At 43.0% G+C, this 24080-nt stretch overlaps 4 protein-coding genes across 4 annotated transcripts; 2 read left to right on the forward strand and 2 right to left on the reverse strand.

Annotated features, from left to right (window-relative positions):
* Positions 1–2298: 2298 nt before the first annotated feature.
* LOC139118097 (tripartite motif-containing protein 2-like) lies at positions 2299–4953 on the forward strand. Its single transcript, XM_070681390.1, has one exon. It carries the CDS (start codon positions 2299–2301, stop codon positions 4951–4953), a length of 2655 nt encoding a protein of 884 aa, XP_070537491.1.
* A 6064-nt stretch (positions 4954–11017) lies between these two features.
* Positions 11018–12187, reverse strand: LOC139118098 (tripartite motif-containing protein 2-like). The gene has a single exon (XM_070681392.1). It carries the CDS (start codon positions 12185–12187, stop codon positions 11018–11020), a length of 1170 nt encoding a protein of 389 aa, XP_070537493.1.
* A 71-nt stretch (positions 12188–12258) lies between these two features.
* LOC139118099 (E3 ubiquitin-protein ligase TRIM45-like) lies at positions 12259–13272 on the reverse strand. The gene has a single exon (XM_070681393.1). The coding sequence runs from the start codon at positions 13270–13272 to the stop codon at positions 12259–12261; it is 1014 nt and encodes a 337-aa protein (XP_070537494.1).
* Positions 13273–18548: 5276 nt separating this feature from the next.
* LOC139118100 (tripartite motif-containing protein 2-like) lies at positions 18549–20774 on the forward strand. Its single transcript, XM_070681394.1, has one exon. It carries the CDS (start codon positions 18549–18551, stop codon positions 20772–20774), a length of 2226 nt encoding a protein of 741 aa, XP_070537495.1.
* Positions 20775–24080: the final 3306 nt, after the last annotated feature.

A 24080-nucleotide genomic window follows, 5' to 3' on the forward strand; every position in this document is an offset into this window, starting at 1 on the left:
CGCCTCCAGGCTTCGAATTTCTGTGATGAAGAACTCCCCGGGTGTTTTACAAAAGAGAGCCGAGAACGACGTCTAGCAGCGCCATGCAGTGGTTTAATCATTAATAAGTCTGCCTCATGATGACATGCTTTGGGCACATACGGCATCTGCAAAGGCGCTACCTTTGATTTCAATATGTGCATTATATTCCTTTCCAAGGCGATGTGTGGAAGCTTCCGTGCTGACTCTAAGATGAAATGTCATAGAGAAAGATTTAAGTTCTTGCTGTTGCGAAATTGTAAGTTAAACTACAGTTTCCATGAGAAAGTAACTGATAACTTGTCTTTCCAGTTACGACTATCCTTCATCTTTTGGCACATAATATTTGAACAGTTTGTACGCATGTGAGTTTACTTGCACCATCTAACGACAATATGAGAAACTAAGACACATCTAAACACTAGAGCAACGAACAATTTAAACTACAATAACTCTTTGAAACATATTTAAGATTAATTACATGCGCGTGTGTCTCTGCGCGCAGGTCTGCGTGTGCTTTTGGCTGAGTTATGGTAATTATTGGGCATACATGGATAACTTAAAGTACATAGATAAACAGATACATAAGTTACTGAGATACATAGATGCATGCATAGATATGTACATGGTACATAAATACATCGATAGATAGATACATACACACACACACTTACACACATACATACACACATACACACATACATACATACATACATACATACATACATACATACATACATACATACATACATACATACATACATACATACATACATACATACATACATACATACATACAAACATGCATGCATGCATGCATGCATGCATGCATGCATGCATACATACATACATACATACATACATACATACATACATACATACATACATACAAACATGCATGCATGCATGCATGCATGCATGCATGCATGCATACATGCATACATACATACATACATACATACATACATACATACATACATACATACATACATACATACATACATACATACATACATACATACATACATACATACATACATACATACATACATACATACATACGTACATTGTCATCACAGGATGAAGAAATGTTAATAAAAACGAGAAAACAGGTTTTTTAAAGAGGTGAGTATGATGGAGAAAACAGTGAATATGATTTGGTTATGTTTAATAGAGCAATTCTTGAGATGCACCGGCAGGCAGAAACATGAAAGGTAAATTAATCATGACTGCCGTTGAGAGCGCCATTCAACTGAATGGTCAGTTGAGTTCTGATATGCCAGGTTAGTCGACTGGACTGACCTTCTCTAGTCTTTACTTTACTTTATGATATTTGCCCATCTTGTATTTAAAGTTTTCTTTCAGTTTATTTAAGCATGATCATTTTTAATGTTTATCGTCAAAAAAGTCACTGACAACGAGGTTTCGTCAGACACTTAGGACTTTAGGTTTCGTATAGCTGACATATCATTTTGTTGTGATTTCAGATAAAAATTGAACTCTTCATAAACTTCATATTCCATCCGTATTACAGGTACAACTTTAAAGAACATGTAAATGAACATTGGACTTCCTGTCTCGTGTGTTAAATGATAGGCAGTTCGTCAGGCCGAAAGAAAGCTTGACTTTTGGACAGACGGACACACAGACGTGAGCTCAACTTACCCACAAACAAATTTTCTCCTTGTCTATGACTTAACAAATCACACGGTAAGTGATGAAACTATCCCTGCGTATTGAAAATTAAATACATCGGTCATGGCTAACTTAATTAATCTGACTTCCAGAGGATGTATTGATCAGTACTGTGACCTCACCCTGTAAAAAACGCGTCGACGCTGTTCTGTCAACTTCGCAGAATGTTTCAATCGAAGGCCAAAAGCCTGTTGCTATAATGCGAAACGGAAAAATCTACACGTAGTTATTAGTTTATGTCGGAGCCTTTGACCCACCGCATTTTCAGGTTAAAGCACCTCAGTTCAGGAAGGTAGCTGACACTCCCAGAAGAAATGGAAAATTCCAACATCAAAGGTCGATGCCGCGTGACGAGAAAATGCAGTTAATATGACATCTGTGTGGAGTGCCTTCGTTACGTTTTCAGGCTGCCGTTATTAAAGAACCAGTTGCGACAAAGCTTCCAAACAGGTCAGTGAGGTGAACCGCAGCGTCGGGCGATGATCATGAGAGACCGTTGGTCGATTCTCTGGCAGTAGATGCAGTTTACAAATCAGAAGTTGCTCCCATGAATATAAAACGACATCGTTCAGTTTTCTGAAGACAATGTCTCACGGCGGTGAAAGCATTGGAAGCAGTGAAGACGGCGACGATACGCTTTCGTGTCCTGTCTGTAAGAAGAAGTTCGACGATCCGAAAATCTTGCCATGCTTACACACCGTGTGTTCAGTTTGCCTGGATGACTTGGTCGTGAAGGAACGAAGGGCCCAGCATCTCGTCTGCCCCGTGAAGTCGTGCAGAGAGAAAGTACAACTGACGGTCCGCGGGGTACATGAACTGCCGGACGACTTTTCCGTCAACAACTTGGCCGATTTTGAAGCTCTCCGAAGCGGCAGCTTCGACGAGATCGGTTGCGGAAACTGCGATGATGACTCGTCCGCCGAATGCTGGTGTTCGACGTGCACCGTATTTCTGTGCAAGGCGTGTACAGCGGCCCACGAACGCGTCGACGTGTACAGATCGCACGAACTACACCTGGTGGCCGAATTGCAAGGCGCCGCCGAAATGTCGGGCTACCTGAAGCGGGAAGTCTTCAATAGACGTGACATTTGCCCCATTTGCGCCGGGAAAGTCAAAGATCCGAAGCTCCTGCCGTGTAATCACACCGCATGCCTAACTTGCCTGAAACAACTCGTGGTAAAAGGTAAAGGAGGTGGGCCGGCATACCTGAAGTGCCCATCCTGCGAGCAGCAAATCTTCATCCCGGCGAAGGGAGTCGGCGATTTGCCGAGTGACGACTTACTGGTCGATTTTGACATGCTCCGTGACGGCTACGTCGCTTCTATAAAGTGTGGCAACTGCGCAGATGGGGCCACAGCCGAATGCTGGTGTTCAGATTGTGGCGTGTTCGTCTGCGAGAATTGTCGTTTGGAACATCGTGATGGAGATCACTACAGCCACCACAAACTTTTCCCGATGTCAGACCTCCAAAAGGCCGCCAAGATTACGCTGCTTAGACGCTCGATTTACTGCAAGAACCACGAAAGGAAAGAGAAGAATTTGTACTGCGTCAAGTGCGATAAACCCATCTGCGAGCAATGCAAGCTTCTTGAGCACCGGGGAAAACACAACCATTTCACGATGACCATCGACAAGGCAATCAGAATGAAACGCATCGCCGTGAACAGGCAACTGAAAAGGATGAGAACGAAACTGAGGTACGTTGAAAAATCGAAAGAGAGAGCGGAGCGTGACATGGAACTTCTAGTTGAAAACCACAGGGCGGCAAAGGAAGCAATCCACCAACACTTCGAGAATCTTATGCTTGCATTGGAGAGGTGCAAAGAGAGACTTGAGAATAAGTTGGAAGTGGCTTTCACGTTGAAGGATAGCTACCTGTACGAACAACAGAAGAGCATATGTGATATGGCCAGTACCTTGCAGCACGCCCAGAACTTCACAGAACGAGTGTTTCACGAGGGAAGCGACGTAGAGATTTTGACAGTGTCCAAGCAAATATCAGAAAGACTTGACAAACTTCTGGACTTACCACCGATAGAGGAAAGCGGGAATGGGTTGTCACACCTGAAGTTCGAAATCAACAAAGCGGCTGTGGTACAATACCGAGACATCGTTCCGAAGACAGGTGATATTCTCACGTTTGGAAGGCTCCCGCCGATGGTTGTTCCCCCGCCGGCACCCGTGTGCAGCATCCGTACTTCCGCGACCGTGCTTGCCTTCGACGACGACCACAGGTTTCGTAAACTTGACGCGAGCGAAATTCGAGCAGACATCAAAGACCAGGATAGTGTCGTTCTACCCAGCAGAGTTCTCAGTAACGGTGACTCGACTTTTGATATTCGCTTCCGTCCGCAGATTCCGGGCAGGCATGTCCTGACGGTGAGAATTTCGGGTCGACCCGTTAAAGGAAACCCGTTCACACTTGACGTGGCCGCCAACAATCCAATCGTGAAGTTTGGCGACAGGGGTGACGTTTCTTTGAACGAGCCGATCGGTATCGCCGTCGACAGCCGGGGAAACGTCATCGTAGCGGATCCGTCGAGTCGACGACTGGTCATCTATGACGACTACGGTGACTATAAGAACCACGTAGACATCGCGTACTCCCACGGCAGCGGTGTCGCCGTTGACCAAGACGATAACATCATCAACGTGGAATGGAACCGAAATCACGTACACATTTACTCACCCTACGGCGAATTGGTGCGAGAGTTCACCTACAGTAGATTCGTGAAGCCATACGGCGTCGCCGTCTCCAAGGACAACCACATCCTCGTCGCCGACAGCAAAGCAAACTGCATCTTCGTCTTCTCAACCCAGGGCGATTTCATCAAACAGATCGGCGAAGAGGGCGGCGCCCCGGGACAGCTGAAGAACCCCGGCTTCCTAGCTGTTTCAAAAGTCGGTAACATCGCCGTCTCTGACTTCGGAAACAGTCGAATCGTCCTCTTCAAGCCGGACGGTAGTTTTCTCCGTCATATGGGATCCGGCGCGAAGGGTCGCGGACTGGTCCGCTTCCTGGGAGGCCTCGCCATTGATGCCCACGGAAACGTCCTGGCCGCCGATGGTATCCCTGGTAACCGCATCCAAGTGTTCAGTAGCAACGGGTCGTTCGTTTCGTCCATCGAGAGCGAAGAAGACAAACTGAGCAATCCCCACGGAATCGCTTTGGCCGGAGATGGCCTCGTGTTGGTAGCTGACACTCGCAACAAATGTATCAAAAAATACCGATACATGTAAAGAGAGACGACCCATCGAATTCAACACTGTCGACGTCGTTGTCGCGTTTCGTCAAGTAAAGACCGTTTTACTCGAGACTATGATCCTCTAACGGAAAGCATATCGCTCGGAGCAATCCCAGCGAAACTACACTCCAATAGAGGTGAGCACCCTTTCAGAAACCGATGACCTGACGACGCGTTGCCAATGAAAGGAGATTTTTTCAACTATCGTTCCATTCGTACAGCACATGAATTACACTCATGAAAGTATGTTGAAATACCCTGTATTTTCCGCCCGTCCCGACCAAGAGGGCATTCACTGTTCATATAAAATTCAAAATTTGCTTTTTACTGTAATTAATTTATGAAAACACACTGTTAGCATACTTGTACGGCAAACAGTTTATCAAATTTTTCGTCAATTTGGCAATGAGTTCATTAAGGGCATTCACAACATCACACGAATACTGTCAGAGTATCGTGCAAAAAGACAGCAAAAATATAAAATATTCATATCATAACCATACTTTTCCCGAATCTGATAGTGAATATTTGGTGAGTCAAAATTCCATGAAATCTACAATCCGCCACCCATACGCAAAGTATGGTCACGTTAAGAATGACGTCATTTGATTATATAAGTACAAACCTCCACTGAAATATATGGTTCTGTTTGATCCCATAATATTGGTCAGACCCTGGCTACAGGCCAAATAGTATGAATAGGAATTTAATGTTGCACAGTCCGGGAGGGGTAATCACACTCACAGTTTAGCGTGAAGCCATTTTAGCCGCTATATTCTAAACATTTGAAACTGACAAAAGGTATCTCCTGTTCGTCAAATCTTTCACTTTTCAGATATTATCACGCTTATTATCACACCGTAGACAATAGCAATCATATTACGGTCGCAGATATTTTAGACCAACGAAATTTGTCATGTACATAACTTATATTTATCATATGCGGGAAAGAACGTTTTTATTGGGCTTTTTGAAACTGAATTTCAAGAATGAAAATAAAATCCGATGCAAAGATTCCGGTTAAAAATGGTGTTAGTAGATACAGATAGATTGTTTTGATTCTTTGCTGTTTCAGGTTTACGAGTCCAGATGTCAAATTGATCTCTCAGGTTTTTATCAAATATATATTATATATTCCGTGTATATTTACACATGTGTGCTCTAAAGATACGGTTTTTTTTTCTAATGAGTTACTTTTTCCTCTTAGATAATTACGGTGCAATTTTAACAGGATTAGTCACCCACTTAGACTTGGTTCAAGTTGGTGATTTTTAAAAATAAAATCATTTATAATAATATATTGTGTTATTCCTATTTCGTACCAACTTATTCGGAATTTGGCTGTCCAGGCCAGGTTTTCCCTGCGATTGAATGCATTACCTTTGAGTCTGCGCAGTAGTGAGTTAGTTTCTGCCGGATTCACGGGTGAAACTGTATTCACCCCACTCATCACAGTCATCACGTCCACTCCACTCACGCGCGCGTTTCACATGAAAGCAGAATACAAATCATCGCGTTCACTCCACGCAAATATTCACAAATCACAGACTTGAACCAAGTCTATCAACCACTGAACAAACTGTGTAACAATGAACCTGTTCACCTGGTTGCTGAACTCTTGGTCTTCGTCAATCAGGCCGAGGCAGTCCGTACAAGTCCTTTCTGGAATGTCTGTTAATAGGTGAGCTGCTATGAGTGATAATACATAGGCGTGCCTGAGGTTCTAGGATCAACTGTACTCATGTCGTGAGAAGGTAGAGCTTGGCATAATTGACCGTTGGTGCAAAATAACAATCAGAATCATGCCAGTTGTTGATATTTTGTCCGGTCGTCGGGACTGCCTATAATAAACAAAATATTGATGTATGTGACTATATATTTTGATTAAGTTTCTCTGGTATTGATTTTCGCCAAAACGAGAAATTTGAAAGGACAACAGCTGTACTAATGTTTGCTATTTTTAGTCAAGAAAGTATTGCGTTTTCTTCAGCTTCGCCCCACCCTACAGTGTGTTGAAATACAAAACTATTAGTCTTGCAAATTAACACAGTTTGTTGGGATATTAATGTCGATGAATGAATTCTTGTTTGGATTAAAATTCATAGTATTTGCCATCACACATATACATACAGACTGTATTGACTAGTTAGCCAGAAGGTCTTTCGACGTAATATTGAAGTAGGACAAGAAAACTTATTTCCCAAACAGAACCACAAAAATGGAAAATTCGTCCAAATTTACAGCTAATAGAGCTTCAATGCCTTGATTTCAATGACAGAACAGCGTGTAGGCTTAGGACTTATACCGCACAAGGAGATAGATCAATTTTATGGACTGTACTTTTGGTTTAATACTGTATTGAGCTGTAAATCTTGTCTGTCAGCAAGAGTGGGCGACAATGAGCAGCCAATGTTAAAATAAGTACAGTATAATGTTTACTGCTGTCATGGCAGCTACTGAACGGTCACCAACCCTGCGTTTCTTCGTAATAGAAAACCACTGCACGTCACACAAGCGTGGTACGCTTAATATCTAGATTAAGAAATTATTTCCACATGGTGCTAAACATGATCTACGTGTGTGCAAAGCCGTAGAAAACCAATCCTGAGTAAATGTTTTTCAAACTTCTAGATAGCAGACATCAAGATTTGAATTGGACAATGTTGTACCAATGTTGTACCTAAAGTCTACCGTATCTAACGAGCTTGCGAAACATTCGAGCGTGTAATGAACCTGGCAAAATGGCCATGACTCGAATCTTACTTTTTCGAAGGGAAATTTGCCAAATTAAATCAAGGAAACATTATCAGACGGACAATACATTATACTTACTACAAGTACGACGCCATTCACCGCGAATGAAATGCACACCTTTTAACGTAGAATGTGCCTCGAGGACAGATATTAGGACTCCCACTTTTTTCAATACTTTTCTGGTCTACCACTTTTTGGGGCTCATTTGAAAGCTCTTGGAGTAAGAAATATATTCTCCGCCTTAGTTTTTCAAAATCGATTTTTTCCCCATAAAGTTAACACAGGGATGGTGGCCATTGTTAATTTCAAATATCGGTAAAAATTGGGTAATTATGCTAGAATATGACTTTGCAAGCTGACCCTCGACTTTTATTCTTGACTGAGAGAGAGAATGGTTGAAAATTTCATTAAGGAAAATTTGAGCAATAAAGTCTTTCACTTTCGAGACGCATATTATATACTTGAAATTCCAACGATATGGAGCTATTGACTTATCAGTTGTACCATGACGCATGTACGAGGGACGAAAATCTGTCTTCGATGACGTCATTTGGTCAAATTTAAAAGAGAGGACGATCACAGGGATTAGTTTACCGACTTCAAATAGAGCAGAGTGTATAGGCTGTACATCGCAAAGCGTGTAACAAGTTAAGAGATTTTCTGTTTTGCCACCGCAGCTATTACTCGACTATCGTAACTCTCGTCAAATGTTGGAGTGCAATGTTTCAATTTGCCACAATGATTTATTAGCGTCGCCATATCCAACACCGGTTGATGAAGTGGTTCGATCGGGGTCAATAATGATCGCGATTGTTCTGTTGGCAAGCTGTGGAAGGCTGCTTAACTTCAAATAATGAGGCTACATTACTAAAGTCATGGGTTACGAGATCGATAACGGCCAATAAAGATGATTTAATATTTGAAGTTTGCCCTCTGGAAATTCTGCCCTCAGTGTTGAACGACCTTGAAAAGATAGATAAAAAAATGTTTTCCTTGTTTTCGAAGATAGACATCGGAAACTTTGAGAGCAACTTTTCTGGTTGAAGAGATTGTCCACGATATTGAGAACTAGTCCAGTGAAGAACTGACAATTACCAAAAGCGAAAAAAAAACATGAAATGAAAGTACACTTATAAGGAATTCACAATCCGGTTGTTGTTCTAATTTTGAAAGGCTATCACGGTACAGAGTGTGCAAGACATGATTTTTCTGCGTTGCTCTCAAATTTACGATTTCAAGATTATTAGTCAACAAAACACTACTTCAAATATCACATAAATTTCACTGAACATGAGTACATACACCCCCTACTTTCAAGCACCAAGTCAACACTATCTGACGTAACAACGAGACTGTTTCCACAGGGTACTGTCTGGGGACATGGAATGTCGTAGGATTCAGCAGCTATTTGTGCAAGGCGCCTTAGACGGCGGCAGTGTGTGTGTCTATGAGTGTGTGCCTGTGTGTATGTATGTATGTATGTATGTATGTCTGTATGTATGTATGTATGTATGTATGTATGTATGTATGTATGTATGTATGTATGTATGTATGTAAACTGAATGAGTCAATATTGCAAACTTACTCGACGTTTGATGGAATTTCATAGTATTGCAGCCCAGTTCGCTCAAAATGGTACAACAATGCCCCTATATCACCCCATCTCTTGACCGCAAGGATTTAAGGATCGATCGAAGAATGACACGAACCGGATTGTTTTGCCATGTTTGGTACATAACCATGACGACCGACATCATTGATAAATGTGCGACCGCGGCCCGATCCTGACCTCTGACCTCCCCCACAACAGAAATACCACGCCAACCATCAAGTAGATTGGATCAATAATTCGCTCGGATTTCGGGAGAATAATACATACCATATACATTTTTACTAATCAAGGACATGCCAACAGATAGTGCAAAGCTCAACGGACAGCCTCCACAGTTCATACTTTGTAACCGCTTTCCTGTTCCAAAAAATTGCGATATTTCCAAAGTTTACGAGGCAACAAGAGAAACTTAAATTATAGTGCTTTACATAAGATGAAACGGTCGAGGAAAATTACTTCAAAATAGTTTTCAGCCGAAGTAAAAAAGGGATGCCGACTCTACTGCTAAACCAGTCACAAAGAGTTAGTGATCAAAAACTCGCCACACATGCTATTATGTTTCTGCGTGTACGTGAATAGACTTCGGCGTCATGGCAACGGCTATCTCTTCTGGGGCAAACCCCTCAACATGATAGTTCAAGATGATTCAAACTTGCTTTTTTCGATACTGTGTACTGTTAATGAGCATAGGCTTGAAAGTATAGGATGGTTTACAATCAAAGGTGCAGAGTGGCAGCCTGTCTCCTTCTCAACGTACTTTGTAATTGATGACCTATTTATCCGCACAACATCAGTATATTCGACACGGCAAAGTCTCTTTGTCATACCGTCACTCCCTCCCTAATTACGGTAGTCTGATGAGCTATGATTACCGTAAACACACATTCTGCGTGATTTTGGTCACAAAACGGATCCTTGTGCAAGATAGCTGACAGCGCGAGACAAATAAATTTTTCTACTAATATGCACGCATATGCACCTTATGTTTGTCTCCTACTTCTCTGCGTGCCCCCGCTTGTTTATCACGGTGTAATATTTGCAATATCTATTCATCTTTTCTTCCCTCCCTCCAAATCATACCTCTCTCTCTCTCTCTCTCTCTCTCTCTCTCTCTCTCTCTCTCTCTCTCTCTCTCTCTCTCTCTCTCTCTCTCTCTCTCTCTCTCTCTCTCTCTCTCGTCAATAAAATCAAACTTGATATTGGTGGAACATTTTATTTCTTTCACGATTGAAATAGCTGACACAGTGAAACTCGGTTATCCTGTATAATCTTTATTACTGACATATTTACAAAATGCCATAGTCTTTCAATTTCTGCCTTATTGATCAACGTCGTTCTTTCATCAACATGTACAGACATTCAACAAATCCAACACAGTAACGATATATTAGCGTATTTCAAACGGGAAACAAATAGCACATAAGAAGACTCCAATTAGAAGCAATAAGAAGACTGCAATTCCTCAAAAAAAACACACACACGTTAAAAGCAGAAAGCATTTAACCGCAACTATAGATACTTAGAGAAGGGAATCGTTATGATAATTAATCGTTGTGTTGTCGTTCAGACACATTTTTTGGAGGTTTTGTACAGTGCATGCGCTGCTCATCATTTCCCCTGTCCGACACTTCAAAAGTAGGCGGCCATTTGAAGCGGGTTTCATTAAACAGTTCACATTTCTGTTGACAACGGCTTACAGATATCTGTATTTCTTGACGCATTTGTTGCCTGTGTCGGCCACCACAACGTGTCCGTCATTTGTGGTAGCAATCCCGTGAGGGTTGGAGAGCTGATCACCACCACTGTCGATGCAGGCGACGAAGGCGCCCTCATGGGTGAAAACCATGACTTGATTCATCTCGTCACAGACAAGTACATGAGAGTGGCGATCCCTGGCTACACCTTTCGGATTCGAAAGCTTTCCCCGTTTCAGGTCGCCAGCCGCAATCTGACTCTCGTAGACGCCCTTTCTGTTGTAAACTACGATCTTGTTATTCCCCGTGTCTGAAACGTACACGGTGCTGAAGTTGTCCGGTTCGACGGCGAGGAATGTAGGATTCTCAAGTTGCTTTTCCTCGGTGCCGGGGACACCAATTTTCTGGAGCAGTTTCTTCTTTTGGGAGAAGACAAAGACGCACTTAACCTGGCTGTCAGCGACGACAACATCGTCGTTTCTGTTCACGGCAACACCACATGGTTTCTTTAGGTCTCTGTTTTCAATCTTCCCTTCTTCTTTGCCCTGGTTGGTGTAGATGTGCACGGTGTTGTTGTTGTGCTCGCTGATGATGAGCCTCCCCTGGCGGTCCACGGCGATGTCATAGATGTCGCCGAACGGTAGGGTGAATTCGGACTGGTAAACGAGGGAGGGATCGTACTGAACGACTCGGCTGTTGTTCTGGTCGCGGTCGGTGACGTATATGTCACCTCGGTGGTCTACCACCACGCCGATGGGGTTCACAAGATTACCGTTGCCGTCCTGCCCGTCTTCGGTTTTCGTGGTCCAAACCGGGTTGCTGCTAGATACTCGAAAAGACAGAGGGCTCATACTTATGTGGTGGCCGCCAAGTTTAACGTTGAGAATGTGGTTGCCCGGTATCTGCGGACGAAACTGACAGAGGTAGGTGTCCCCACTGACGCACAGCATGCTGCATGGAATGAGAATGTCATCAGGGTCGCGCACATCAGCTCTGAGTGCATAGGCGCCCAACTTTTCCAGCTGCCTGGACCCACCGAAGCTCACTACAGTGATGGATGAACGGATGCCACAGGTGATGGGGTCGAAAACCGTGTCCTCTTCCTCCGGGGGTTTGATTATGGTAGGCGGGATGACGGTTGACAGTTTGATGTCGCCTAGTTGTGACATGACACCTTGGAAGCTGTTCATCCGCTTCTGGTCACGAGAGAACCGCAAAGCTTGCTGTCGGCGTTTGTTGTTCAAGAAATCTTCTCCCAGTTTCTGCTTGGAGAGGGCATCCAGTCTTGCGGCCACCTGCCCATGACTGCAATCATCTCGTCATCACTGTGTTTGTCCTTGGTGACTTCCTTTGACATCTCAATCGCTTCTTTGATGCAGTGCAGCGCTTCGTTTGCGTCTCGCTTCTTGTTTTCGATTTCCTGTTCCTTGAGGGCGTAAGCCGCTTCGAGTTTCTTCCTCATCCTCTCTCGGTGTTCATCAACATACCTTTCAAGAGTATCGAAATGTTTATCTAAATCCAACTCTGCATAGGAGCACTCATCGTCGACCAGTCTATTCTCCTCTTGGACGTTTCTCACCTTTTTCTTTAAGAGCCTTGATCTTTTCGTGGCAGCTTGACCGAGCTGCTCCAGAACTTCCTTGTAGTGCGCCACGGCCACCTCCAAGTTGATGATGTCATGGCCGCGGTCTGGATCGTGGTCGGTGACTGTGCATCTCTTGCAGATGACGACGTTGCACTTTCTGCAGAGCTTCTCGACCCTCTGGTTGTGTTTTCTACAGACCACCATGCGCCTGTACTCCTCCAACGACTCGCTGTCCGTCTCCTCCAGCTCCTCGACCGTGATCAGGTTGTGTTCCCTGCTCAGGGGGACCCTCAGGTGCGCCTCGTGGCAGGTTTCGCAGAGGAACTGCAGGCAGTTTCCGCACCAGCTGTACACCACCGAATCGTCTTCGCAGTTCCTGCACTTCGTGACGGAGTTGCCCTCGGCCTGAAGCTGCCACACGATCAGCGCGTTCCTGGGGAATCCGTCTAGACCGGGCTTCGGCGTCGCCACCTTCTCGTTGCACACCGGGCAGTTGAAAATGCCCTTCTTCCCACCGAACTTTTTCATCAGACAGGTCCGGCAGACATTGTGCAGGCAGGGCAGCAGTCGCGGGTCATCGTAGTGCTCCTCGCAGATTGGGCACACGAGAGGGTCTCTCTCTTCCACCTCTTCCCCCTCATCCTCTATTATTTCCTCTTCGTCGCTCATGTCGTTTTCCCCCTACAGCCAGTTACAACAGGAGAAAACTAGTGGCGTGCAACACTTGATGTGTCTTTTTCAACTTACTGACGTTCAATGATTGTTTGGTTGTCAGAGGAGTCACAACCCGTAGCTACACACATGTGGTTAAGCCAGTACCTAGATTTATTAATTAACTCCAACGACAACTGGACAGCCAATAAGAGTAGAGAACAGGTCTGGAGAGTGACCACTACCCCTACAAAGTATGGACACCATGTTTATTTGTTTGATCTCATACCCCAGTTGATAATGTTCTAATTGACTGGCAGTAAATAAAGCGACCCACTCATGACCCTTTATACCACAACTTGATCCTCCAAACACGACGCAAAGTTGCTTTTAATAAATAGTTGAGAACTTCGTTGAGAAATAATCTCTGTAAGCAAGGCTCAACTTAGTTGTCAAGGGTATCTTGACAAGGAAAAACGAAAGAAGCCCATTAAACATAAATTTGCAGACTGTATGAGCCTGTCTCACAACGTTGATATGTTAAAGCGTCATTCCGCTACTCCATGACACTTGAAAAATTGATGTTAATAAAATGTCATTGATACGTCAAAATTTGCTCCCGCGTACATTTTAGCAGGTGTTTTTCATTCTCTTAAGTAGACCAGGATTTCACACTTTCAAAAGAGTACATGTGCGCGGATAAGTTTAGATTAGCTATCGGTTATTTGCCGTCATTCCAATTATTGCAAAACTTAAATCCTATCAAAATTGACATAGCCTTTAAATGAATGTGTTTCTCGGGCTGTGGACGATAAAATTTTAAAAGACCGAACAAATTTGCTTGTCCTGTGGTGAACTCTTATGTCGCATTGGTTTACATTCAGCAAGTCTGCGTTTACAATGCATTTTGCGACTCAAAGATAGATATATGTTTGATTGCGCCCTTCAAGTTGAAATTAATCGACTTTCGCTGACACCTTACCAATGGCAATTAAACTGAATCGTTGAAAATGTCGATTACTTCAGTGAAATCACAGCCAACTTCACGTGAAAATACAAGGGCTACATCTGTGTAATTTATTATTTCCCCAGAGTGGATGATTGCTTACACCGTATACCAAAATATTTAAACTATGCCCTACATCTTGTTAATATTTTTTTATTTGACGTCAGTGAATCGACGAAAACGTAATTTTGTCTTTTCTTTTACAGGTTATCGACTTCAAAGAATAGTGAATACGGCGGGGGGGGGGGGCAAGAACAAAGGCAAACGACGACTTTCGTTATCGTTGAGGGTGATGATTTACATTTGACCGTGGTTGAAGTACATCTTTACTCTTCCAGTCAGGTGTCATCATTTCGCCTCGAATCGAGCTGATGTTACACTATACATTATCGTTAAACTGTTTTACAGGTGTTTCAAGATATTCATTTTTTTGCGGGCAGAGACGGCCTGTGACAGCTTGAGGCAGCCTGCCTGACGCAGTCACATGTTAAAAAGAATGTGACCTCGACACATTGCGTTATCTTCCTTTTTGGCGTCCATTATCGATCGTGTATTTTAATAATTTTTTTACGAGACAGAAGTGATATGAAACTTTAAATACGTTTTACAGACTTCAAGTGTGAGTCCAATGACTTCTTTATCAAAATAGGTCAGCAGTGAATAGTTTCATCAGTATATCAGAGCTCTTTTAAGATTGTCGCTCGAGTATCTGAATCATGCCCCCCCCCCCTTTTCTTTTTGTTGCACGATACTGATGTAATTTAAGCTGACATTGTCCTTTACCAAGCGAACGCCAAAGATCTACTGCATGCATAGCTACAGTGATCCAGCGGTTCGTAAATAAAATTGTAGAACAGCATGTGCCTATATCCAGTTGCCATGCACGCCAAACACTGCTTAATCATAGTCGCTATGGTCGTAAGCCAAGATATATATTACTGTTATTTAAGTGAAATATTGAAGGCGTAATTGTTATTTACAGGGTTTTCAGAAATGGACAATGGCTGTTATATTCATATTATTAGTCACATGACGTTGTGCAAGTAGCAGACGAAATATGTGATTGTTGGCCAGAAAGCATTAAATCGTGTCTAACACCCTATCGATCTCGGCTCGACAATGATGACTAGTTCGCACGCTAAAATCAGTGTCCAACGATGGGCAGCGCTATCGCCGATGTTCACATGTCACGAACCGCATTTTGTAGCACTTGTTAAATGTTTGAGTACTTGATAAATGGCGCCATATTACTGTCGGTGTGAACTTTGAAGGAGGCCATGTAATTTTTAGAACCTCAGTGCCCCGTCGTTAGCAGGTGGCAAAAACACGTTTGAGGAAGAACAAGAAATTATGAAGGCAACTTTTGGCTCGTTGCCTTTGTAAGGCGTAATGTTTCCACTTGCCCAGCGAATTATAGCAAAGAAGTGGGCGTGATATTTTGTGTAACCATAAAACATGCGAGTAATATGCAGCTTGTATTCCACGATGAATGAACGAGTAAGTATATTTTATGGAGGGACTTCCGTGTACTCTGTAGTACGGCAGCTGCAACTGTTCTGTACGCTTTAACACAAGCGTCGTTTCGGTTTATTTGGCGGGTAAGTATAACATCACAGGAATCCGCAATGAGTTGCTCAGTGTAAGCTAATGACATTATACGTGTATCAATGGCATTGTAATTGCCATTTTCTCGAAACTTTCACAAAAGACTCAAACGAGAGGTCATTTTGATAAATTATATTCAAAACTTGGAGTCGCGATGCTAGATTTCGAGGTAAATGCTGAGTCAGCAGTTTTTCTTGAAGCGTTTGATAAACATATAATCTGTCTTCATTGCTTGGTCAGTAACTCTTAGATGTCTTCATGAATCTTAAGGTAGTATACGCCTCGAAAGTGAAAGACTTAAATTTTCGTTCAAACTTTCCACGAGGAATCTTTTTACCATTCTCCTGTAAAATCAAGAATAGAATCGGGGGTCACCGTGCAGATTTTGGAACTAGAGAAACAAACAACCCAAGATTTACCGATATATAAAATTCAAAATGGACGCCATCCCTGTGTTAACTATATGGAGAAAAATAGAATTTTCGAATTTCGGAAAACTAAGCCGGTGAAAAGTTTTCTTACACCAAGAGCTTTAAAATGAACTCCAACAAGTGGTATAGCAGAAAAGAACTATAAAAGTTTGAGAGTCCAACTATCTGTCCCCGAGGCGTGTTTTACCTTAACGTCAATCGTTATGGAATATTTTAGATACATACATAGATAAGAAATGACAATACTTCAATTACCATGGCCTCCTTACTTCTTCAAAGACTAAAAAGCTTTTCTCATCGTATTTATTTGTCCACATACTATTGTTAACTACAACATCTACAATGAAAAAGAAATCATACTCTTAGTTTTTCAAAGTTAACTTGGCAGTGCTTTATATTTTGTAATGGTTGCATTTCGTTGCAACTTTGTCTTTTTGTCATGTTTTTTTTTATTCTGTAGGAATTTTGTTTCTGCTGGGCTTTGGTTTCTTGTTAATATTTTTTATGTTCCGTGTCTTTTATACATGTTAGCTGACCACAACATTCAGTAAGGCGCCAGTTCACGTTTGAAGCAGGGGGTGGCGTATAAAACCTTGATAAATTATCATCGTTTGGAAATCACCTTGGTAACATTGATTCATAACATCGTACGAGATCTCAACTTTCGGGAGGAGATATCTCACCGATCGACAACCAATGAGCGGTAAGGTCAACAATATCCGAATTTCTTCTATAAGCTTCACGGTTAAGGTAGTATGCGCCTCAGAAGTGAAAGACTTAAACCTTTGCTCAATCTTTCCTCAATGAAACTTTCAAACATTCTCTCACCAAACCAAGAATAAAAATCAGGGATCACCGTGCAAAGTAAGGTACTAGAGAAACAAAATACCTAACATTTGCCGATATTTGAAATTCAAAATGGCCGCCATCCCTGTGTTAACGCTATTGGGGGAGGGGGAATAGGATTAGACCTTTTGTCAGGCATGAAATACTAGTAATCAGGATAACAGTGACCTGTGAGATTTTTTGGACCGTTCCTAAAATTTCATGTGACCTTCATAAACTTGTCAAGTTTGGGTGAAGAATAGCTTTGTATTGTTGCAGGATTTCGCTTGGAGAGCTCTAGTATTGATTGATCTGCGATGGTTTAATAAGTGCTGGAGAGAACACCATGTCGACAGCAACCACCAAGACTTAAACTAGGGGGGTGACAGTCACCACGAAATTAATCAAATGCGTATATATTAGTAGCGCCGAACTGGTCGCACACCCGTCGATTCAAGTGCAAAATTGCCATTTAATAGGTATGGACAGGGGACAGACTGATTAAAAATGGCCACGGATTGATCTGATATGGACTTCGTCACCGTTCTCTAGGCTGTGTGCCGTCACCTGAAGAATTATAATCACAGTAATTAACACATGTTTGGTTACTAAGTTACAAAATCTTTTATCTTATATCACTGTGTTGTTTGCTGCGTTAGGTTGGTATGCGGTGATAAATTACAGAAACACAAAACCTTGTAAAAAACGTGCCTAAAATAATTGGAGTTGTTGGCAGGATTTAAACTAATTCCGAACGTTCACCGTGTTGTCAACATGAGTTCTGCTCATCGTTACCACTCAGGTCGCCGTGTTTCAGTCAGGCCCCTTCACGGGGGAGAGCTCCTTTATGGATAAAGCTGCCGAATCGTCTCTTCAAGATCAGGCTGGTGGAAGTGACCAAAACACAGACTGTTCCCATTGACACAGTATTGGTCGACTGGTGACGAAGAGCAGTATGTATTTTCAAATAATGTTGAACATGGTACAAATAGATTATCGTGAATTGCATGTTGTAATGTCGTGCAATAGTCCTTGGACGCCTTCCGATTTCAGTAGTCAAGCATTTTGAAGCGCCTTTTTATAAAAAAAAAATTGCCGGTCAAACTGTCCACAAATATTTCAAAATAGATACCTTGGTCAAATTTACTACCCGAGTTTCAGTATATTATTGCCTTGAGGTCAAAACGTGTGTTGAGTGACATGTTTACCAAAAAGACAATGCTGCTGATAAGGGTACCGTGTCCATGATGAGTCTGGGCATTCTAGTATAGGCACCCCCGGAAAGCAAAGGGGGTTAACTAGGGACACCATCGCCTAGTAACTCAGGGCTTTACTAAACGTAAACTCAAAATCGCCACGGTCAGTTAGACTGTCGAGCAGCTCCCTGTCACGTTTAACTAGTGCTGAAACGTTAATTTGGGGAAATGATGTCTGATAGCGACGAGAACGAAGAATTCGACGAGCATTTTAGCGACAAAACGTGTCCGGTGTGTAAGAAGAATTACGCCGATCCGAAATTACTACCCTGCCTGCACACAGTGTGTCGAGGTTGTCTGACCAGGTCGTACGGCGTTGGCGTAAAGAAGGGTGAAGTGAAATGTCCGGTGTGCAAAGAGAAGATCACACTTGCATCGAACGGATTTGATGGGTTACCAAAGAACGTCTTGGTTCTGCAGCGAAGGTTGGAGGAGATCGCCCAGGGGGAGAGCGATGGCGAGACGAAGTGTCAGAACTGCACCGACAACTCCGTCGCCGTGAGCTGGTGCGAGCAATGCCTGCAGTTCCTATGCGACAAGTGCACCGACGCCCACAAGCGCGTTGCTCCGTTCCGACGACACGGCCTGATATCGATGGCAGACCTCGGCGAGAACTTCGAGCTGGAGCGCTACAAGCGCATGGTCGTCTGCCGCAAGCACAAGAAGAAAGTGAGCAAATTCTGCCGCACGTGCAAAGTCGCCACGTGCGTGAGGTGCAGCGAGCAGGAGCACGTCCCTGGACGAGGGCACGACGTGGTGAAACTCGCCACAGCTGGGAAGCACTACCGAGAAAGCATTCACAAACTCCAACACGATATGAATAAACGCAGCAAGCTTCTCAGGAAGTACCTCGAATATCTAGACGAAGAAAAAAGTGAAATCGACAGGGACAAAAACAGCGCCGAGCGCGACCTGGAACGACTCTTCGACCATCTATCGAGATCGCTCCATCAGCAAAGACGCAGGATGGAAACCAAATTGGAGGCCGCAAGAAGACTAAAAGAGGAAATGCTTGAAGAAAGCGAGAAACAACTCCAAGAATCCGTGCAGAACCTCGAGCTGGCTCGAAGCATCTCCAGAGACACGCTGAAAACCGAGGGCAGTCCCGATGTGGTTGCTATGATGGGGCAAGTCGCGTCGCGGATGAACGACCTCGTGGTGTCAAGAGTCGATGCCAAGCATCGGAAGTCCAGAAGAGGTGACGACCCGGCTCTGAAGTTTGTGACCGACAATCCTAAAATCAATACTTTTTACGACCTCATCGCGCACCTGGGGGAGGTGAGAGTAAACTCTTACATCCCGCCAACCATTATCGAACCCGATGAGGAAGATTCTGTCGTCTGCGGACAAAGATACGGCATCATATTGGTGAGTTTCGGCGGGGACCAACAACTCGAAAAACACGCCGTCCACGCCTTCAGGGCCGAGCTTCATGACCCCGACGACATCATACTTTCGTGCCAGCTTAAAAGCACCCGAAGCGGCACCTATCGCTGCGAGTTCCGTCCACAGGTGCCCGGGTGGCACATCTTGACGGTGAAGTTGTCCGGCCGCAACATCAATGGCAGTCCGTTCAAATTCGACGTGGCCCACAACGAGTTTGAAAACGAAGTCGACGGGAGTGAGTTCGACTGCGGCAACCTCGGGGACCCTACCGGCGTTGCCATGCACCATGGGAAGTTGTATGTCACGGATCCGAGAAACAAGAGGGTTGTCGTTTTCAATAGCTTGCTAGAGTACGAAGAAAAGATAGAACTGCCCTTCAGTCCCTACGACATAGCATTTGACTCTTCCGGGAGCTTAGTCATGAGCGACCAGGTCGGGAACGCCATTTACACCTGTGACGTTGACGGAGAAGTGCTGTCGAAAATCAAGAGTAGCCAACTCAAAAACGTGTGCGGTGTGGCAGTTGATCGACACGACAACGTCCTGGTCGCTGACAGCGCCTCCAATTGCATCTTTGTTTTCCAACCCGACGGAGAGCTGCAGCAGAGAATCGGCAAACCCGGGAAGGGTTCAGATGGTATCAAAGGCCCGACCTTCCTCGCCGTCGACAAGTCCGGGTACGTCTACGTTTCCGACAGCGAGAATCACCGGGTGACGGTCTATTCCAGCAACGGCCACTTCCTTCGCTACTTCAGCATCAGCGGGCACGGTCGCGGTCGGCTGGACCACCCGATGGGGATCGCCAGGGACCGCTCGGGCCACGTATTGGTCAGCGACAGCGCCAACAGGGTGACGGTGTACACGATCGAGGGCACGTTCGTCACGTGCATCGACAGCGATACGGAAGAGAACAAGTTAGACCAGCCGCACGGCCTCGTCACCTTGGGTGACGGATGTTTTGTCGTGGCCGACACCGGTAATGGTTCCATCAAGAAATATAGATATGTATAATATGTGTGAACAGACGGCAGCGTCGCTGCACGACGTGCTTCATCGTCACGAAACCTTGCAACCTTGCGAAGCCCATTTTATTGCTATGTACTCATTCCTGAACGAGTGACAACTTCAACGAACTTTGAAAGCTACTATTCTTAAATTGCATCATTTTAACATTTTCTTGGTCACCATCTTCCAGTAGAATTTGGTAAAACATTGTATTTCAAGCAAGGCAAAGTAAAGTTGAGTTGAGACACATGACACAATTTGTAGTGATCGACAGCAATTAAATCAATACTCAGTTAAAAATAAGTCATTTCATTGTATATTCAGTAACATAATCGATCCCTTTAAAGAAACAAAGTCGGCCATTTTTCATGATTTTTTTATGCAAGATACTACTTATATTGTTTGACATGTTGAAAGATAACAAATGTGTGACCATGCATATATTTTACCCCGGTTTTAGACAAATTAAATGAAACCGTCGCAAAAATGAATCATGGTTATGACCATGAATTCATTTTCGCGATGGTTTCATGTATCGTGTCTAAAAACCGGGGTCGAATATATGCATGGTCGCCCTTCATTATCTTTCAACATGTCAGACAAATATAAGTAATATCTCGTATCAAACAAAACTCATGAATAATGGCCGACTTTGTCCCTTTTATTGACAACAAAATTGATATTTATCCTGTCTTTGAGCTAAATTTTGAGAAAGTTCATTTGTTTTTATCAAGTAGGAATCATTTTCGAATTGTCCTCCTGCTGTTAGTTTCTTGATGGCCCAAACATGTATAGTATTTGTTTAACGCAGAGAAATTGCAAAATGTATAGTTAGACCAAGATATAGAAAAATATATTTGTATTTAGTTCTTCACAGTTGAAAAACCCATTGTAACGATGCGAGTTTGTTTGTTTTGTCTTGTTTTGTTTATTTCATTCCCTCCCCATCATCACCACTTTAAGATGAGATACCACTAACACTTGTGGATATATGAAGTGAGCAGCCACACTGAGTCCATTGAGTCCATTAATTTTTCTCATACGATATTATGAATCATTTAGGTTGTGTGTGGGGGGGGGAGGGGAGGGTGTCGAGACACGATGCGCAGGTCTCGTAGCGATAGGAAAAAATCAGAAAAAGAATCCAGCTGTCGTTTTTGTTTGTTTCGTTTTTTCCTTCTCGGGGGAATTACCGTAGACATTAGAATAACGAACTTTTCCGAGCTGACATAAATAAACTGGACCATGTTTGAAGAACGTCGATCAAACCATAGATAGACAGCAGAGTGGGCCCCTCTACTGTCTATGGTGCTCAGACTGTAAGCTAGCACACAGTACCTCCAACTTTGGTGGAGGGACTGCGACTAACTGTGTAATAGTCTGCTCTCAGCTCACCCAAGTACATACAGAGTGAGATATCTCGGTTCACTTAGTCTAGCTGTTATTTCCCCTGTCGTCTGTGTTTAAATCACACATGTTACTGTCATTACAAGTACCTATAAATGTTGATTCTGTGCTTAAAGTATAATTTATCACTGCTCTCGAGATTGAACACCAGTTAAGTGGTCTTGTACTTGTATTTGTTTGCAAATACATGGTTTGTTTGAAGTTCAAGAACTATTGTTTAGTGTGCAGGTATAATATGCTCCTTCCCGATTTCTCTCTGCTTTTCTGATTATCTTTTACATCTTTGTTTTGACCGTACTTGGTAGAACCGAGCAAGTGCCAATTTTTGCCTTGAAATTTGCCTGAAATTTGAATTTTTTTCATTGTCTGCTGGAATATGTCCAGTTAACTGCACGGACATCAAGAAACTCCGTTTAGAGTACACACCCCGCTATGTAATGGTTAATATTTTGGTTCATACACAATGAAGAAACGAGTATTTTATTTCAAAAACGTCAATTTTGGTCAGTTTCATGTCTGTTTTATCCATTAAATTATTGCACGGTCCTTTGCTTGTTGAATTGACAGTAACGGTGACCCCGTGTAAGCAGCAACGTATCAACTTGGAGAAACTCGGCAACGTACCACGTCGTGGTGAGTAGCTTGAACTTCGACCCTCTCACTTCAAATCAAGTGTTTCGATGGGACCAATACCAGCTTGTGTAATAGCACCATGGCAGGATTTGTGAGTTGCCACGAGAAAAAACAATTCAGACATTAAAAAGCATTACTTCAAAATCATGACATACGACCCTTTGACACTCACCGAGTTTCCTGAATTAGAACAGATTATTCGTACATTAAACTTTGCTAAGAACTAGTATATTGACGTTTCCATGGAGGCCAGTTTGTGTTCTACGTTATGGTAGAATGCGCCTCAAGGACAGATATTCGGACTCTAAAACTGTTACAATTCTTTTTCTGATCTACCATTTGTCGTGGCTCATTGCAAAGCTCTTGGTGTAAGAACAATTTTCACCGTGTCATTTTTTCGAAAATCGATTTTTTTTTCTCCACTGTGTTAACCACAGGGATAGCGGCCATTTTGAATTTCAAATATCGGTAAATCTTGGGTCATTTGTTTTTCCAGTACCAAAATTTACACGGTGACCCCCGATTTGCATTCTTGATTTTGGAAGATCATGCTTACAAGATTCATTGAAGAAATTTGGGCAAAAGTTTAAGTCTTTCACTTTCGAGGCGCATACTACCTAAATTACTTTATTGGCTTTATTGTGTTTCCATAACATTAAAAAAAATGCCGTTCTTCTGAAGACTGACGTGTCACCAGTTTGTGTCTTTCACAATACAACGACTCTGTTAATTCATTGGCCCCAAATTATGACAATAAATATCATATGTTATCCGAGGATGGACTTATCTTTGTAGAGCGGGATTCTGTTCGTTCTTTTGCTATAACTCCAATATGGAGCTTGATTGGCGATCGAAAATGTGACGGAAGGGAAGCCATAGTTCGTTTCATAGTGTGCAAAATTCACAACGACTCTATGACACGGTTACACCATGGAAACCGTGTACACGCACGCGTGACATTCAATCACGATCATCGACCATATTTTGAACTTGAACGTTCGTTTCTAAAATAATCTACCACAAGTTTAAACTTTCAGCAGCCTAGTTTAGCAATTTCACGTACTGTGGTGGAAGTCTTAAAATAATTACGTCGTCGGAATTTTGAAGTACTAAGTTTCGTTCAGGGGAATGGAGGAGTTTAACATTAACCCTTTTAGCACTTAAGTTTATTTTTGTCCCCTTTAAAAGATACAGCCCAGTCAATTTTTCTCAGATTTTTTGCCAAAATTTTTGAAAACAGACTGTAGCAATGAATGGTGATGTCCATTTGGT

The sequence above is a fragment of the Ptychodera flava genome, chromosome 19 (genome assembly GCF_041260155.1).
Source record: "Ptychodera flava strain L36383 chromosome 19, AS_Pfla_20210202, whole genome shotgun sequence".
In the NCBI taxonomy this organism is placed as follows: domain Eukaryota; kingdom Metazoa; phylum Hemichordata; class Enteropneusta; family Ptychoderidae; genus Ptychodera; species Ptychodera flava.